The sequence below is a fragment of the Gymnoscopelus microlampas genome (genome assembly GCF_963454915.1).
Source record: "Gymnoscopelus microlampas genome assembly, chromosome: 2".
NCBI lineage: Eukaryota > Metazoa > Chordata > Actinopteri > Myctophiformes > Myctophidae > Gymnoscopelus > Gymnoscopelus microlampas.
In genome coordinates, this window is record NC_139939.1 from 54,549,613 (window position 1) to 54,567,263 (window position 17,651).

The following is a 17,651-nucleotide window of genomic DNA, read 5'->3' on the forward strand; positions in this document are numbered from 1 at the left end:
TAAGCATAAAGGTGGACACTATGTTGTAAGCAGACAAAAATGATATTTGCTTGTTGATCTTGTTTTTTGTTTGGTTTTTCCCACGCTTTGTTTTGATGTCCCACTTCCCAAAGTGATTGATTGATTAGCTCCTGCTGTGTGTCTGCTCATTACCTTTAATTTATTTCAGGTGTGTGTCTCAGGCAGCTGGGCATTCAGTGAGAGAATGGGGGTGAGCTAGGCTCAATATTTTATGTTGACAATATTGTAGCGACTACTTCTTAGCAATACTTCTAAATGGTTTTGAATATTGGGAAGAAGTAGTCGCTACAATAACAGTACTCACATTAAACAAGTAAAAATAGCAGATCATTATTCCCATCATATACTGCAGCCTGTTTTTATGCTAATGCAGTACCATTTGAAAGTTTCTTTGGGGTTTTTAATTGATTTCCAATAATAAATAAACATGCCTTGCATAAAGCAAGCATATTTTTCCACTCCCAGTCCCATGTTAATAGGGTTAACTTATAAAAGACTTGAAAAATATCCCCCCAAGGTATGTGTTTTGTAGGTAGAGCTCCCTGCCTTCCTATTGGTTCGGATGGAGTGTCAATCCCCTGTGTTGTGTAGGAGGGTTCCTGCTTCCCCATTGGCCGGATGGAGAGTCAATCAAGCTGTATTGCGTAGGAAGGTTCCTGCCTTCCTATTGGTCGGACGGAGTGTCGATCAGCTGTGTTTTGTAGGAGGAGGGTTCCTGTCTCACAACAGCTGCTACAGCAGCAGACAGACGTTAGCTTAGCATTGTTAGCTGCTGTTAGCTACAGGATGCGGTGGTGGGCGAGATATGTGAGGCTGAAGTACACATTTTAATGCTTCTGGGCTCGTAGTATTACTTTACAATCCTTACTGAGTGGTAAGTAAGGCCTAATATACCTCTAAACACATCCACTTACATCATTGTCACTATGGTGAGGGAAAACATCTGACTGAGCTAGTATAACTTAGCAAACTTGCTAGTTAGCCAGTACGTAGGTAGGCACCAAAAAAACAAAACAATAACTTTTGTTTATAGTTCCTCTTATCAATTGTTTGTATCGGATATCGTGATATCCAGACTCTTTAATGTTTAAATGGATACGTATGTTTGTGTTGTTGTTCATTGTACAATGTCTCAAAACAGTCAGCTTGCCCCGCCCCCTCTGACTCATAACAAAGATTTGAAGAGCCTCTGACTGACTCACTCACTCAGTAGTAGTAGTTCACTATTTAATGATAATGAATGGTTTATTTACAATCCGACCCAAATTTAACCCATCCGATTCCTATCTACAAGGATCAGCGGTGCAGCCATGTAGCGCTGCAGTGACTGCCCGGGGAACCAGCAGCAGCCATATATATGTGCCTTGATCAGATCAAGGTCACTGCATGCGTCTCTAAACATGCATGTTTTGTGGCGTGGGAGTAGACCCACATGTAGGATATACTCTCCAGTCTCCACACAGAAAGAAAGGCCCCTAGGTTTAAAGTTTAAACCCAGTAACCTCTGGCTGTGACCACCATGCTAACCCCTGAGCTACCGTATCATGTCTTAGCTGTGATATGAGTGTAGTGTGACCTACATTTTTAGAGCAGTAGTTCTCAAACATTTTCATGCCAAGGACCTCCAAATTGATACATTTGGCCGCGGACCCCCCCCCCCCATCTGAAAATGTTTTGTGCCAGGGACCCTCAGAAGAAAAGATTTGTGTTCAAAATGTTCACATTTTTTTCAAAGATTTGCACAAATCTTTAAGATTTTTGAATAGCTGCCAAAGTATAAAATATGGTTAAAGTGGTTAAAATGATTTGTGACGCTATATTAACCAATGTTTCTGGGGACCCCCTGGCTGGTACCTCCCCAAGGACTCCTGGAGGTCCCCAGACCCCACTTTGAGAACCAATGTGTTTAGAGACTCTGTTTTACTTGGCTGCATCTCAGTATTTTCTAGCTAAATGTTAACCAGTGACAGATGGCTTTGTGACTGTGTTCCCTTGCTTTGTCTGGTTTTAACACCAGTTAAAGGGCAAGACCACTTTGGTTTGAGATTTGGATTGTTGTTACCTTTCCATGATGTAACTCCAAAGGTGGACGACAAGAAATCAAAAATAATTGCTGAGTTACATCATGGCAAGGTAACTACACAACCCCAAACCTCTACCAAAGTGGTCTTGTCCTTTAACAAAGTTTAGCTGTGTTTATTTTGTGCACGTATTTGGTTGTTGTTGTGCTGTCCTCCTCGAGAGCAAGGATTCAACGGTGGCATCATGTATGCATTCTATAAGGAGGACAATGCGTGCGTCGCTGCATCCATAAATAGCATCACAGACGGACGCCAGTCAGAAAGGGTTATATGTCACCAACAACGTTGTGCCCTCTCACCCCTCTTGTGCCAAAAGGGAGCCTTGCTGCTCCAGAGTGGAAAAACTTAACAGTGATACTATTACTATTTCTGGCTCCCAGGTGATCAGGGCTTCGATATTATAAGCACGGCGCGCGTCATATTCGGCTTTGGGCAAGTTGACCAAGTGTTATTTCTGTTGCAGTCACGTACACCCTCGCCCAGGCCTCTGTCACAATCATTACATAATCGCAATTATTTGAGATAATCGCAGTTCTTTTTTGCATTGTCGTCATCATCGTTTCCATGTTGAAAAAGGTTCAGACATTTTCAAAATAGCAGATCTACAAGTTTACAACACGTCACTTTGTGACGTGTTGTTGTTGTGCCAGTGTCGGAAAAGCTGCCGATACTGCCTAAAATGCTGGGATCGGTGAGTTTGACAGTCTATGCCAGGGGTCTTCAACAGGGGGTCCGGGACCCCTAGGGGGTCCTCAGAGTTACTCCAGGGGGTCCGCCAAATCTTTGGGTGATAAGATCTTTACATTAACCACTTGAACCCTAGCATCCCTTTTCTAAGAAGAACTTTAGCCAAAAATAGCAGGCGTTGTGAGCTTGTAGATCGGCTATTTTTGGCGAAGAGGTTTAGGTGTAGAGGGAAAAAAGAGCAGTACCAAGTAAACAAAAAAAATCTGAAACACAATTTTATACAATATAGAGGGGGTCCCTGCTTCATCTCTCTCTCAGCTAGGGGGTCCTTGGCCTGAAAATGTTAAAGACATCTAGTCTATGCCATTCTGATAACCATGTAATTTATCACATGATGTTACTGTTTTTTATATTCTTTACTGTACAATTTACATTATTTTTTTACTAACTTTTGTATTTAGTCCTAGATCAGTGGTTCTCAAACTTTTACATTTCAAGAACCCCCATAACTCTGAGCGTGTACAAATGTAACCAAATGGACCCCGTAAGGGACTCCATTTGGTTCCATTTGTACACTCTCAGACCCTGAGGGTCCCTGGACCCCACTTTGAGAACCACTGTAGAGTAGACCTAGATTTGTTTTTATTACACAATGCTATCGGATCGGTATACTTGGTATGGAACCGATAGGCAAGTTATGGGGATCGGAATCGGGAAGGAGAAAATGGTAGTGGAACATTTCTAATCTCTGCTACAGAATAAGAAAGTCCTTGACATAGTTTTTTTCCTGCTGTGAGAGCAGAGTGTAATATGTGGGGTAGAGGGGGGAAGCGTCGTCTGATTAGGAAACGGACACACACAGGACCTTTTTGATCTTTGATGACACCCATGACCCGATGAATCACCTACTGTAGCTATCTTATCTATCACTCTTTTTTGAGGGGGTGTGCACACTATTAGGCCTATTTAACCCATTAAGACCTGAGGCGATTCTTTAAAAAAATCTAAATCCTAACAGTTTTTTGAAAAAAAATCTAAAACATTTTTTTTCAAGCAGATCTACAAGCTCATAGCGCGGCACTCGGTGCCGCGCCCGCGCTATGAGCTTGTATATCTGCTATTTTTGAATAGCCAATGAAACCTAAAGTGACACAGATGCGTTCCAGGTCTAATTAATGTATGTGCTATTCACTGGATTAGTTTCATACTAACATTTGTGTTGACGTGCATTCCAGGCCTTCTGTTGTTTACACAAAGCCGTTCTATTACAATGCAGGCATGTTAGGTTTAGTCTGCACTTTGCATTAGGGCTGCTGGGAGATGATAGGGCTGTCACGATTACACATTTAAGTTGATGATTAATTGTCATACAAATGATTGTGATTAACGATTTAATTGGGCTTTTGGCATTGAACATTGGGACATATGAATAAACACTTAAAGGTAGGGTAAGTGATTTTCTTTGGTTAAAATAAGTGTTAAATAGCTCTATATTCTGATAGTACTCATTGCTATAAAGTGTTTGTTCAGTAAAAGGAGTCTCCTTGTCTCTCCAGCTCTTTATAAAACAGAAAATGCATTTTTGTTTCAGTTTCACTTCCAAGTTTATCCAATCAGGACGGAGAACTCAATCAGGATATAGATTAAACAAGTGAAATTGGAAGTGATGACACTAAGAAATGAGCAGACAAAATTAGAACTGGAACACTATAAAAATGAAACTTGAAAATGGGTACTTTTTCCTGATTGGCTGAGATTTTGACACCGAAAAATGTATTTTCTGTTTATTAAAGAGCTGGAGAGACGGGGAGACTCCTGTTACTGAACAAACACTCTATAGCAATGATTACTTTCAGAATATAGTGCTTTAACCTTTTAACAAAATACTTATTGTTTTAACCAAAATATATCACTTACCCTACCTTTAATTTCTGTTTCCTTTCCTTTTAGGCTTCGTAATCACATTGCACGGGGCAGACGTGACAAATGACTTTTATACTTAGCAGAAACGGCACATACAGGCTTACAACACGTCACTTCTTTTTAAAATTTAATGCAAAAATAATTGTGATTAGACGATTATGTAATTGTGACAGGCCTATGGGAGATACGTACAAAATCAAATATCACTGTTTTTTTTCTTTACCAAACAAAAACAAAAAATCTGTATTGTGCGGATGACAATGGAGGTTTCACTAATGTGTAATAATCGCAATCATTTGAGATGATCACAATTATTTTGCATAATCGTCATTATCATTTCCATGTCAAAATGTTTTCATACATTATATATATCAGATCTATATCATATATCAGATCTACAGGCTTACAACATGTCACTTCGTGACACGTAAGCTTGTAGATCAGCTATTTCCGATTTATTTTGGAAAGTATAACTATTATTATAAATGTGTCAAAATCAAACGGAAATAAAAATGTATTCATATGTTCCAATGTTCAATGCCTAAAACACGTCAACGTTAATCGCAATAGCTCTATGCACAGCAGCCATATTATCACTTCCTTCACAGGTGTTACCAATGATAAAAGGGGCGGCAGTGGCTCAGGGGTAGAGTGGCCGGGTAGAGTGAACTGGAAAACCGCAAGGTTCCCAGTTCGATCCCGGGCTGGGGCGCTCCCCTAGAGTTAGTGTCGAAGTGTCCTTGAGCAAGATGCTGAACCCCTAATTGCTCCCGATGAGCAGGTTGGTGCCTTGCATGGTTATGAGCAGGTTGGTGCCTTGCATGGTTTCCTCCGCCATCGGTGTATGAATGTGTGTGTGAATGGGTTAATGGCACAATCAATGTAAAGCGCTTCGGATAGAAGCGCTATATAAATGCACCATTTATTTTACCATACTAATGAAGGCTCTGTTCCATTTAGTCTAGCACAGTGGTTTCCACGACCCCCATAACTCTGAGAGTGTACAAATGGAACCAAATGGACCCTTACAGGTCCATTTGGTTCCATTTGTACACTCTCAGAGTTACACACCCGTAAGGTGCCATTTGGAAGCCCATGAGGGTCCCTGGACCCTAACTTTAGACCCACTGGTGTAGCAGAGTGTTTCCAGTGGGCCAACGTGCACAACATCAGCACCCTGACTCTGTTTGACCAGAATGGAACAGAGCCTTCATTAGTATCATTGGTAACACCTGTGAATGTCTTCATAATATGGCTGCTGTGAATAGAGCCTATTATTTGTGCGACAATGAATCGTCAACTTAAATTTGTAACCGTGACGGCTCTAATTACGATATCCAAAACCCCAGATGATATCTAATCTCATATCGCAGTATTTATTTTTTACAGCCTTACTTTGCATTATTAGTCAACTTTGACTTTTTTCCTTCTCTCCCTCAAGGCTAACTCCAAGAACAGGAAGTGATGTACTTCCAAGGCAGCAGCAGAAGGGGGCGAGGAGAGGATGGCATCGCCATGGTGGTCGACTTCCTGCTGTCTAACGCCCGACTGGTGCTGGGAGTGGGCGGGGCTGCAATTTTGGGCATCGCTACGCTGGCTGTGAAACGGGTGAGTTTTTTTCCGTCTTTTCATTGGTCAAGGAGAGACTGTCCCTTTTCAGGGGCAGTAGTTCCCCAACCTTTTCTGGACAAGGGCCCGGAGTTTATTTAACTTAGAAATGAAAAAGGCTGTATCTCGCTTCCTAAGCACTTTTTTTTTTCTGTGAAAAAAACTCTGGCACTGGGACAACATAATATAGAAATATTTTTTGTTTATTCGTTTTTGTTCTTTTACATACTCATAGTAGTAAAATTGAGTGCCAGAATTGCCAAACGTATGAAAAAAAAAAAAAAATCTGGCACTCAATGAGTTAAAAACCTTCTCTTCCAGTAAGTTCAAACTTTTATCACTCAATGTCAGTTGCACATAGAGTTGATTGTTTTTGTTGGGGAAAAACCTCAAAGTGTTACCTTCAAAATGAGACCATGACCATGCATTTATTCCAAATGGTTCAAGAAAAACAATCAATTTACTTTGGGTGTACTATGTATAGGCATTTTTTTGCAAATTACAGTGTACAGGATTGTTAACAGGTTAAAATGATTATACCTAAAACATCATCATTACACATGAAAATCGTGAAATCGTTCTCGGACCCACCCATCTAACCACTATCAATAAGTGGGCTGATTGGGTGGGCCGTGTGCATTTTCAGAGTTTATTTTAATTCATTAAGACCGGGAAGGCATCTGTGTCATTTTAAGATTTTTCTGGCTATTCAGAAATAGCAGATATACAAGCTCATAGCGTGGCACCGAGTGCTGCGCTGTGAGCTCGTTGATCTGCTTTCTTTTTTTTTATCGTGGAAAATGTATGCAAATCTTTGAATATATGTTTTAAAGCAAAATTGTTTAACTCCGATCTGTGCTTCTGGGGGTCCCTGGAACAACATATTTTGAGATGGGGGTCCATCGGCCAAATACATATAATTTTGGGGGGGTCCTTGACATGGAAAAGTTGGAGCACCGCGGATATAGCAACATACTGTTAGGATTTAGAAAACATTTTTAGATTTGTATTTGGCCGCGGACCCCAGGGACCCCCCCCCCAGAAGCAAAGATTTGAGTTACAAATATTTGCTTTAAAAATATACATATTCAAAGATTTGCAAAAATGTTCAAGTTTTATTTATTTTTTCTCAAGCTCATAGCATATCTACTATTTTTGAATAGCCAAATAAATCTATTAGTGGCAGATGATTCCTTTTCCCACCATGGTTCAAATCTCGGACATGACACGTGCAAGCACTCGCAGACACTCAGAGAGAGGCAGCAGCACCTACTAAAGCATGTCGCGAGTAGAAATTAAGCACTTACCATGCTTACTTTGTGGGTGTAAATTGAATTTTCATGCCTTAAGTAATTCCATTGGCCTCCATTAGAGAGAGCAATGCAAACAGCTGTTCGTAGCGGCCACTTTTCCCTGGTTGTAGAAGGTGTAATTTAATTTGCCAACACGTTGCCCACAAGTGGCACATTGTATTATGTTTTTAGACGTGTGTGTGTGTGTGTGCGTGGATTAAAGTTCTCAGTCGCCTCGACTGATTTCAGTCATTTGGATTCCATGCATGTCGCGCACCAAAAATAGCAGATCTACAAGCTCACAACACGTCGCACTGCAAGGTATTGTGAGCTTGTAGATCGGCTATTTTCATTAATTATATTAACCCATTAAGACCTGGGACGCAACTGTGTCATTTTTAGATTTGAGCTAAAAAGCATTATTTTACACTTTGGCTATTTTTGAAAAATCGAGAAAATTTGTGCAAATCTTTGAATATATATATTTTTAAAGCAAACATTTGTAACTCAAATCTTTGCTTCTGGGGGTCCCTGGAACAAAATATTTTGACATGGGGGTCCGCGGCCAAATACATATCATTTTGGGGGTCCTTGACATATTGAGCACCACTGATATAGAAACATATGTTTTTCAGAATACTGTTGGGATTTGGAGACATGTAGAATCGGCTTCAGGTCTTAATGGGTTAAGATTTGAAGTGTATTTGAAGTGGTCAAACTAATAATAGAATACAAGTTTAGAAGCATCTGCCATTAACATGAATGGTTGAGTTAAAGCATAGAATCATGCCCATAACACATTTGATTCTGTGAAAACATAATTTTTGAAAACTGCAAAACAAAATATTCTATTTTCTTTCTTCACAGAATCAAATGTTTTATGGTCATGGGCTAAGTAAGGCTTCATAGTGTGGCCACATTGTGTTTTCCAGCTCATATACTGTATGATAATAGCAGTGTTATAAAGGCATCTATTTATAGAAAATATTTAGGCGAAAATTAAGAACAAGTTCAAACTTGTATCACTCAATGTCAGTTGCACATAGAGTTGATTATATTTGTTGGGGAAACACTTCAAAGTGTTACCTTCAAAATGAGACCATGACCATGCATTTATTCCAAATGGTTCAAGAACAACAATCAATTTACTTTGGGTATACTATGTATAGGCATTTTTTGCAAATTACAGTGTACAGCAGGGGTTTTCAACCGATGGTCCGTGGACAGTTTTTTTTTAACTTTTATAACTTACAGGAGTTCTTACTGTATGGTGTGTGCGTGTGATATGAAATGTGAGCTTACCATAATCACAGTAATCCTTAATCATATTCCATCATATTCAAACAAAATCACTGTATTTTATTAGATACTATATTGATATTATAGCTATACGCACAATAGTGGTGGTCCCCAGGTTGCTCTTAGTCAGGATGGTGGTCCCTGGGTCAAAATCAGTTGAAAACCCCTGATGTACAGGATTGTTAACAGGTTAAAATGATGATACCTAAAACATCATCATTACATTTTCAGTCATGAGATTTTATTTTGCCTTATTCCGTGTGTGTGTGTGTGTCTTTGTGTGTGTGTGTGTTTGTGTGCGCGCGCGTGTATGTGTGACGTCTCCAGCTGATCGAGCGAGCGGGACGCGCCGCGGAGGACGAGAAGGTGGAGCAGAAGATGAAGGAGAGCTGGGAGGAGCTGGGTTTAGTCTCCGCCTCCCCCACCATGATCAGGAAGGGCCTGGAGGGCGTGGTCATGAAGCACGTGGCCAAGGCGGCCAAACAGGCCAAACAGAAGAAAGGTGCTGAAAATGTTCTTAAACAGGGGGTCTGGGACCGCTGGGGGGGGGGGGTCCTCAGAGTTACTACAGGGAGTCCTCTAAATCTTTGTGTAATAGGGGAACTTTACCCCCAAAAAATGCAGATCTGCAAGCTCACATGTAGATCGGCTGTTTTCGGCAAAGAGGTTTGGTGTAGAGGGGAAAAAAAGCAGACCAAGTACAGAGTGCATGGTCAGGTATTGACGGTCTAAGTGGTTAGATGTCTGAAATTACACTTTAAAGGGATAGTTCACCCCCAAAATGTTTTTTTCCTATCGATTAGTCACCCCCGTTTTTGTCAATTTTGTTCCTACAAGCCAATAATTTGATGACCGGCAGCGGTTCCGGTAGGAGACACAAAGAGTCTCTTTTGTGTCTCCTACTTAAACCGCTGCCTATACCGGTCGGCTAGTCATCACATTATTGGCTTAGCAATGCAACAAAAACAAATAAATTCAAGTTTCCATGGGGTGTAAAAAAAAAAAAGGTTTCTGCCGGACGGCAACGGTTTGCAAATAAAACATTTATTTATAAGCTTGCAACGTGTCGCAATGCGAAGCGCTGTGAGCTTTCAAATCTGCTATTTTCACTATTTTTGTGTGATACTCGACAACAACAACAATATTCTGGTTTATTTAATTGTGTTGGTGTGTGTGTGAGATTTGACGGCTGTTTTATGTCTCTGTCCCATCAGGTGATCTGTGCCAACAGCAGCAGGTGTCCAACGCTCTGGAAGCACCGCCAGCACTCGAACCCAAACCCAAGAAAATCCAACTGTGTGTCCTCACCCTGCAAGTATGTTCTGATTCTGATGGCACCCTCTATTTTAACCCATTCAATCCGAGAACGCATCTGTGTCACTTTTAGATTTCTTGTGGCTATTAAAAAATAGCAGATATTATACAACCTCATAGCGTGGTACCGAGTGCCATGCCATGAGCTTGTAGATCTACTATTTTTTTGTTAACCCATTAAGGCCTGAGTCCGATTCTTAAAATGTTTTCTAAATCCTATCAGTTTTTTGAAAAAGAAAAAAACAACAACACTATTTTTCCAAAATAGCAGATCTACAAGCTCGTAGTGCGGCACTCAGTGACACAGATGCGTTCCAGATCTTAATGGGTTAAATCGTGAAAATCTTTGCAAATCTTTGAATATGTATATACATCCCGATCTGCAAGTTATCAAAGTGTCACGTTGTATAATAAGTTTAATATGTTTTTTATTATGGACACAGAGACAGAAAAGTCACCAACATTTCAGACAGACTGACTGAGCTCAGTCTGACTTTTCTCTGTGTCTCTGTGTCCATGATAAAAACGACAGCTACGAGTGTGCATCTATACTCCTTCATTATTTAGAGTTTAATCCGTTGGCTGGCACCTCACAAGGACCCGGTGTGCTGTGCACCCTTGGTAACCATAATACAATGAAACCCATACTTTTACAAGAGCTAAAAAGTGGTGATAGCAGTGTTGATTTCATGGACTAAAACTGACGAAAAATGTTTGTTGACTACGTTTTTCACTGACAAAAACTAAGCTACGATGACTAAAACTAGACTAAATATATTGACAATTTCGTCAACAAATAAAAACTAGACAAAAATGTTAGGGAGGGAGATCCAGTAGAACTAAAAGACAAATCATTTTATGTGTGGTTGTGCGTGGGTGTTGCGCTCTCGCAGCGCGACGCGTTGTGAGCTTGTAGATCGGCTATTTTCAGCATGCAACCAAGTGTCCAAATAAGCCATTGCGACGCCGTCAAGGCACTGCCGAAATACATTCTAGTCGACTAAATCAACTGTAGATTTAGCCGACTATAATAGATCACCGAAGTCTGACGTCATTTACACATCCTAGGTTTGTCTACCTGGTTCGCGGTTTTCCACCCCCATTCTGAATCCCCATAGGCGTATTTAATATCGCGTCAAATAAGAACTGTGTTCCAAAAATAAACAAATGACCCTGGCGGTTTTACTCTTATGGATATGAAGCATCAACTGAAAGTGAGAAAACGCTAATGTTACTTCCGCCGAATTAGTTACATTTTCGCAAGAAACAGACTGTATCAAATATGAGTGACTGACTATCATAAACGATACAGAACCTCCTCCCTGACAATATCGCAGAGACAGTTTGTTTATTTTTGGACCACAATTCTTATATGAGACTATTCTATGATGACCCAATGTTATTCTCCATAGCGAAATTACTTTACGAACCTGGGGATGAACGAGTGACGTCAGGACTTCTGTACTCTTCTGTAATATTGTATGATGTTTAGTCGACTAAAGCTAGACAAAAACTAAAACATTTCAGATGACTAAAATATGACTAAAACTAAACTGAATTTTATTCAAAAGACTGACTAAAACTAAATCAACATTTGCTGTCAAAATCAACACTGGGTGACAGTCGTGACCCGGCATTGCTCTCCTGCTTTACTCCGTTAACTGAATTGGTGTCAGTTCCTTCCCTGCAGCTGTTCGTTCCATTAAGCTAAAACACCCTCCATCGAATGCTATTAACCACTTAAGCCACTAATTTACACTCGGTTGTGAAAATAGCCGATCTACAAGCTCCCGGCGCATCACAATCGTGAAGCGTCGTGAGCTTGTAGATTGCCTGTTTTCGGCCATTTTTTAAAAATCGTCGGGTCTTTTGGGAAAATTGACGAAAATCTTTGCCCGTAAATGGCATGCCCAAAATAGGGACACCATGTTGAAAGTTGTAAAAAATATAAACTACATTATCCAGTTAGATGTTAGAAAACAACATTCTATATATAACATGATCCAAAAGTATGTGCATATCCTTTGAAAGTACAAAAGTAAAGAAAAGGCCGCACACTCATAGCCACGATGCAGGATTTATTTAAAGAAATACCAAACGTTTCGACCTGGAAAGGTCTTCTTCAGGGATTAACGCAGCCGAATAACAACCTCACATTTATAGGGGATGGACACAGGTGAGCTCCATTGGAGGTATGCTCAAGTACTGTACTTGAGTACAATTTTGAGGTACTTTTACTTTACTGGAGTATTTCCAATTGTCTATACTTTTACTTCTACTCCACTACATCTCAGAGGCAAATATTGTACTTTTACTCCAGTACAATTATTTGAAAACTTTAGTTACTTTACAGATATAAATCATTAAATTATAAAATATACATTAACCACTTTAGCCATATTTTATACCCAGGCTGTTTGAAAATAGCCGATCTACAAGCTCACAGGCCACAGCGCGTCGCATTGCGACATGCTATTTTCAAACATTTTAGTACTTTTACTTTTGGTACTTTAAGTACATTTTGATACCAATACTTTTGTACTTTTACTCAAGTAAATTTTTAATCTGAGACTTTTACTTGTAACGGAGTACTTCTACATTACAGTATTGATACTTTTACTTAAGTAAAACATTTGAGTACTTTTCCCATCACTGCCTGTCTGTCAGAATATATAAAAAATATTATAGTAAGTACACGATGTGTAATAATATTTCAAAAATCTTTTTGAGCAATAATAGTTAAAAAAAACAAAACATTTAAGGACAGATCTGAATAGCCTAGAACAGATAACAGTATACCAGCAAGAACGATTTAAAGTTATAGCAAATGGCACTATGTGAATTGCAAAAAACAAAAAAAAATCCTTTGAAAGTACAAACAAAACTGTCACTTGACTGAACGTTGGAACACAAGTGTTGTGCAACCCATGATAAACCATGATAAACAAAGGGAAATAGGTCCTCCTAACATATCTGTGCTGTTGTCGGGCAGAAACCTCTTATCTCAATATTCTAACTTTTTGTGTTTTTTTGTTAAATTAACGCCCTACTTGATCATACTACGGCATCACACAAAAGTAGCAAGCGTGACGTTTTGAGCTTGTAGATCTGCTACTTTGCAGTTTTTACATTTGAATCCTGAAATGTAACTGTTTTGAACATATGAGGTTTTTCCACACCACAGAGACGATATAACAACCTTTGACAGCTCTTATCTGTAAGGCGTTTGTTCAACAATTAGGTCTGTGTGATAAATGGTCAAAACAGAAGTTGAACATATATACAGTATATGAGTAAAAAAATAAACACTGGAGTCGTGTGTGTGTGTGTGTGTGTGTGTGTGTGTGTGTGTGTGTGTGTGTGTGTGTGTGTGTGTGTGTGTGTGTGTGTGTGTGTGTGTGTGTGTGTGTGTGTGTGTGTGTGTGTGTGTGTGTGTGTGTGTGTGTGTGTGCGTGCGTGCGTGCGTGCGTGCGCGCGCGCGCGTGCGTACTTGTATTACTATGCCTGTGGGCTCAAATTTCCCCACATGTGTATATAGTAGAATTGGAGAAATGGACATTGTGAGGACAATTTTCTCGGTCCTTATACCAGAGAAATGTGGTTTTATGGCTAAAATATTTGTAGAGCTAGGCTTACAATGAGAATAGCAGCCCTAAACAGCGCAACTCTTTGTGAGCTTGCAGATCGGCTATTTTCGGCCCATGTTCCTTCCCCAGAATAAGGATGCTAGGTTTCAAGTGGTTAGTGTAAAAAAGAAATTCTTATCACACAAACATTGTTAAACATCTGCATTATTTAATTAAATAATTATTATTTTGATCAACGTTTGCCTGTTATCTCTTCTATGGTACCACATCAATACATCATGGAATTGTGGACAAAATCAGACTGACTGTCTGCCTGTCTGTCTGTCTGTCTGTCTGTCTGTCTGTCTCTCTCTCTCTCTCTATAGGAGCGTCTGCAGCAGTACTATGACACGCGGGCAGCGCTGGGGGCAGAGGAGGTGAGCCGGGCCCAGCGTCTGGCCCTGGACATCTGCACAGAGATCCAGAGCTTCCTCCACACACGCCACCCTGACATGCCCCTGGAGGAGATGAGTCTGGGAGGCTCTCTGCTGGATGACCTACAGGTGGCGCTGCGCGCGCACACACACACACACACACACACACACACACAGAGACACGCACACAAACATACATTTTACTTCTATGTAACAGACTTGGCCACAGTTAGTCATTGTATGTGGTTATTTTTTTGCATGTTAAAACTGACGTATCTACAAATCGTTGCAGTTGGGCAGAAACCTCTATATATCTTCATATTTCAACTTTTTATGGGTCTCGTGCAAAAATACAGTAACAACGAGCTGGTTGCAATGATCGGGCAAGTGCAGGTCATGTTCTACTTGCCCAAAGGTCATGCCCACGTCCCGAAAACTAATCGTCCATTATAAAATGATAGGTAAAACTTTAGGGGGGGGGGGGGGGGGAGAGAAAGAAAGCGCTCTGGCCACGTTGAAGTGTTTATAGATACATATCTGATGTTGTGCAAACTCCACTTGCCCAAACGTTTTATTTACTTGCCACGGGCAGTCAGGCAACCGTTAATGCAAACCCCTGGTACAGTCAAGGTTTATGCTAAAAAGGATAACATTGTGGTCCATTTGCAAACAACTGAATCAATGCTTGCTGCTATTCCTTCCCCTGTGTGTGTGTGTGTGTGTGTGTGTGTGTGTGTGTGTGTGTGTGTGTGTGTGTGTGTGTGTGTGTGTGTGTGTGTGTGTGTGTGTGTGTGTGTGTGTGTGTGTGTGTGTGTGTGTGTGTGTGTGTGTGTGTGTGTGTGTGTGTGTAGGTCGTGAGTGCGGACCATGCGTGTCTTCTGGTTCCTCTGCAGCTGGAGTCCTCTCTGTGGCGTCTGGTTCCGGGGGAAGAGACCCTCCTGACCCACCCCCTCCACTGGATGGTCCGGAGGGTCAACCTGGAGTACTTCCCTCGAGGACGCAGCTACTGGGACAGGTACGTGTGAAACCAGCCCCGTCTGTCTGTAAACAGTAACACCGCTCTGTCATGAAGCACGGTTTGTTGTAACCGTTGCCCTTGGAAACTAGTAACTACATATACTATCAGAGAAACAGTTCAGTGTTATTGTATCATTCATATTGTTGTCGTTGTCAAGGCAGAAACCTAGCTCCATATTTCAATGTATTATTAAACGGGTTATTTTTTTCCATTTCCTGACAAGTATGTATTTTTTACATGAAAGGTTTCTACCCAACAGAGACAATATATGTTGTCGCTGTCGGTCAGGAACCTCTTATCTCCATATTCCAACCTTTTGTGTTTCTTTTCGTAAATTAACGCTCTACTTGATTACACAAAAATATCAAAAGTTGCAGATTTACAAGCTCGAAACGCAGAACGTTTTGAGCTTGTAGATCTGCAACTTTTGCCATTTATTTTATTTGAATCCCGAAAAGTTACGGTTTTGGACATATGCGTTTCCCAACCGACAGACGATATATATCTGCTAGTGGAGGTTGAAACAAGGATTTTTGCATGTCTCCTAGCAACAGATGAATCCCTAAAAATCCAAAATGCAGTGTACAGTAGCGGCCCAAAAGGTTGAGCGTCACTGAGATTCCCTTGTGTTTTTTCTCTGCGTTTTGCGTACAGATTCCTGGTGGGGGGTTACCTCTCTTCAGAGGCCCTGGTGAACATGTTGAACAAGGCTATCATACAGACCATGAACTGGCCTTGTATCAGCAGCACCATGGACTGTCTGGTCAGACCCGTACCTGGAGTGCCAGAGCTTCACCTTGAGATACAGTATGTATTATTATTACTGTGCTTCTGTTTGTGTTGTGTCAGAGGGGAGTGAATTTGGCTTGTTTTACATGCCAAATTCAACAAAATACCTCTCAGAGTTATGATGGTCCTTGAAATTAAAACAGTTTGAGAGCCACCGTTATTGTAATTGTATAGCAGATGAGAAGTCCACATAGAATCAGAATCAACTTTATTGTCACATCACAGTTTTTGTGCAAGCTCTACATCGTTTTTGTTATTTCCATAAGAGAAGGGGATGAAGAAGAAGGGGGGGGAGGGCACATACCAGCTCTGACAATGTGATAAACCGGTTCCTTAATGTTGAATCCTATGTTCCGAATCCTAACTCCCTGGCTCCCCCAGAGTTAGTGTCGAAGTGTCCTTGAGCAAGAAACTGAACCCCTAATTGCTCCCGATGAGCAGGTTGGTGCCTTGCATGGTTTCCTCCGCCAACCGTGTATGAATGTGTGTGTGAATGGCTGAATGTCACCCAATCTATGTAAAGCGCTTTGGATAAAAGCGCTATATAAATGCACCATTTACCGTACTGTGCTGTGGTTTGTCCTCTAGACCCGGAGAGGAAGGCAGCGGCGAGCAGCCACTGTTCATCTCCATCCTGCCCCTGATCAGAGAGGGCGACGTGGTGCTGACGGGCCAGCCCGAGCTCACCTCGCCCTGGGTCAACGCGTGGCACCTGTCCCTCTACCCGTGGGAGACCCAGCGCCTGGCCCAGCTGGACGCCGCCGACGCCGACCACAGCGGCTGCCGCCGGCACGTGCTCAAAACCCTCAAAGCGGTGTGCCGCCTGAACCCCGCGCTGCGCCCGCTCCCCGCCGCTCCGCTGGCCAACCTCATCCTGCACCTCAGCGACAGCGAGGGCGACTGGTCCCGCGGCGCCGTGGACGTGCGCTTCCAGCAGTGCATCACGGAGCTGATTGGCTACCTGGAGCAAGGCGCCATGCACAGCTACTTCAAGCCCGCCGTCAATCTGTTGAGCGGCCTCTCGGAAGAGCAGGTGGACCAGATAGGCTTTATGCTCTACTGCGCCGTGTCGGAGCCCGAAGTACTGCTCATATAAACACGTACACAACACACACACACACACACACACACCAACATATCACGCAAAGTAACGTGTACACACACACACACACACACACACACACACACACACACCTGAGATCAAGTAAAAAAAAGGGTGAGTTTTGTGTTAACCACTTTCAAGTTAAACCTGGTGTCCATATTTTGGGACACCCTTAAGTGGTAAATAAGTGCAAGTGTCATCAGAAGATTTGTGTTAAACAAAATGATTTTTCAAAACTTCTCAAAAATAGATGATGTACAAGTGTGACGCGCTGCAAGCTTGTAGATCTGCTATTTTTGAATAGCCAACGCATAAATGGATAAAGTGGTTAAAACGATTGTGGGGACTGAAGGTTAGCATATTTGCTATATACCAGAAGAGAGCCGTGACTCTCTTCTTATTACAGACACTTGAATGTGTTTTTTATTTTCTCTATGCTTTTCGATTGGCCTCCTCCTTGCTTTTCCTTCTCCCCTCCCACTCTGTGATCTGAGGGTGCAGCAGGATGCAGCAAGGT

General features: G+C 41.5%; 1 protein-coding gene across 1 annotated transcript; it reads left to right on the forward strand.

Moving 5' to 3' along the window:
• Nucleotides 1-747: 747 nt before the first annotated feature.
• Nucleotides 748-17,651, forward strand: mief2 (mitochondrial elongation factor 2). Its single transcript, XM_084076515.1, has 8 exons — nucleotides 748-895; nucleotides 6,154-6,320; nucleotides 9,239-9,413; nucleotides 10,126-10,226; nucleotides 14,178-14,354; nucleotides 15,077-15,240; nucleotides 15,898-16,050; nucleotides 16,621-17,651. The coding sequence occupies exons 2-8, from the start codon at nucleotides 6,177-6,179 to the stop codon at nucleotides 17,126-17,128; spliced, it is 1,422 nt and encodes a 473-aa protein (XP_083932641.1). The 5' UTR covers nucleotides 748-895; nucleotides 6,154-6,176; the 3' UTR covers nucleotides 17,129-17,651.

What these genes read in the sequence shown, in the direction of transcription:
- mief2 (XM_084076515.1), top strand. Translation starts at nt 6,177, where the DNA reads ATGTACTTCCAAGGCAGCAGCAGAAGGGGGCGAGGAGAGGATGGCATC. An exon ending in ACAGGCCAAACAGAAGAAAG is followed by an intron (nt 9,414 to 10,125) that starts GTGCTGAAAATG and finishes CTGTCCCATCAG; the next exon opens with GTGATCTGTGCCAACAGCAG. An exon ending in CTCTGCTGGATGACCTACAG is followed by an intron (nt 14,355 to 15,076) that starts GTGGCGCTGCGC and finishes GTGTGTGTGTAG; the next exon opens with GTCGTGAGTGCGGACCATGC.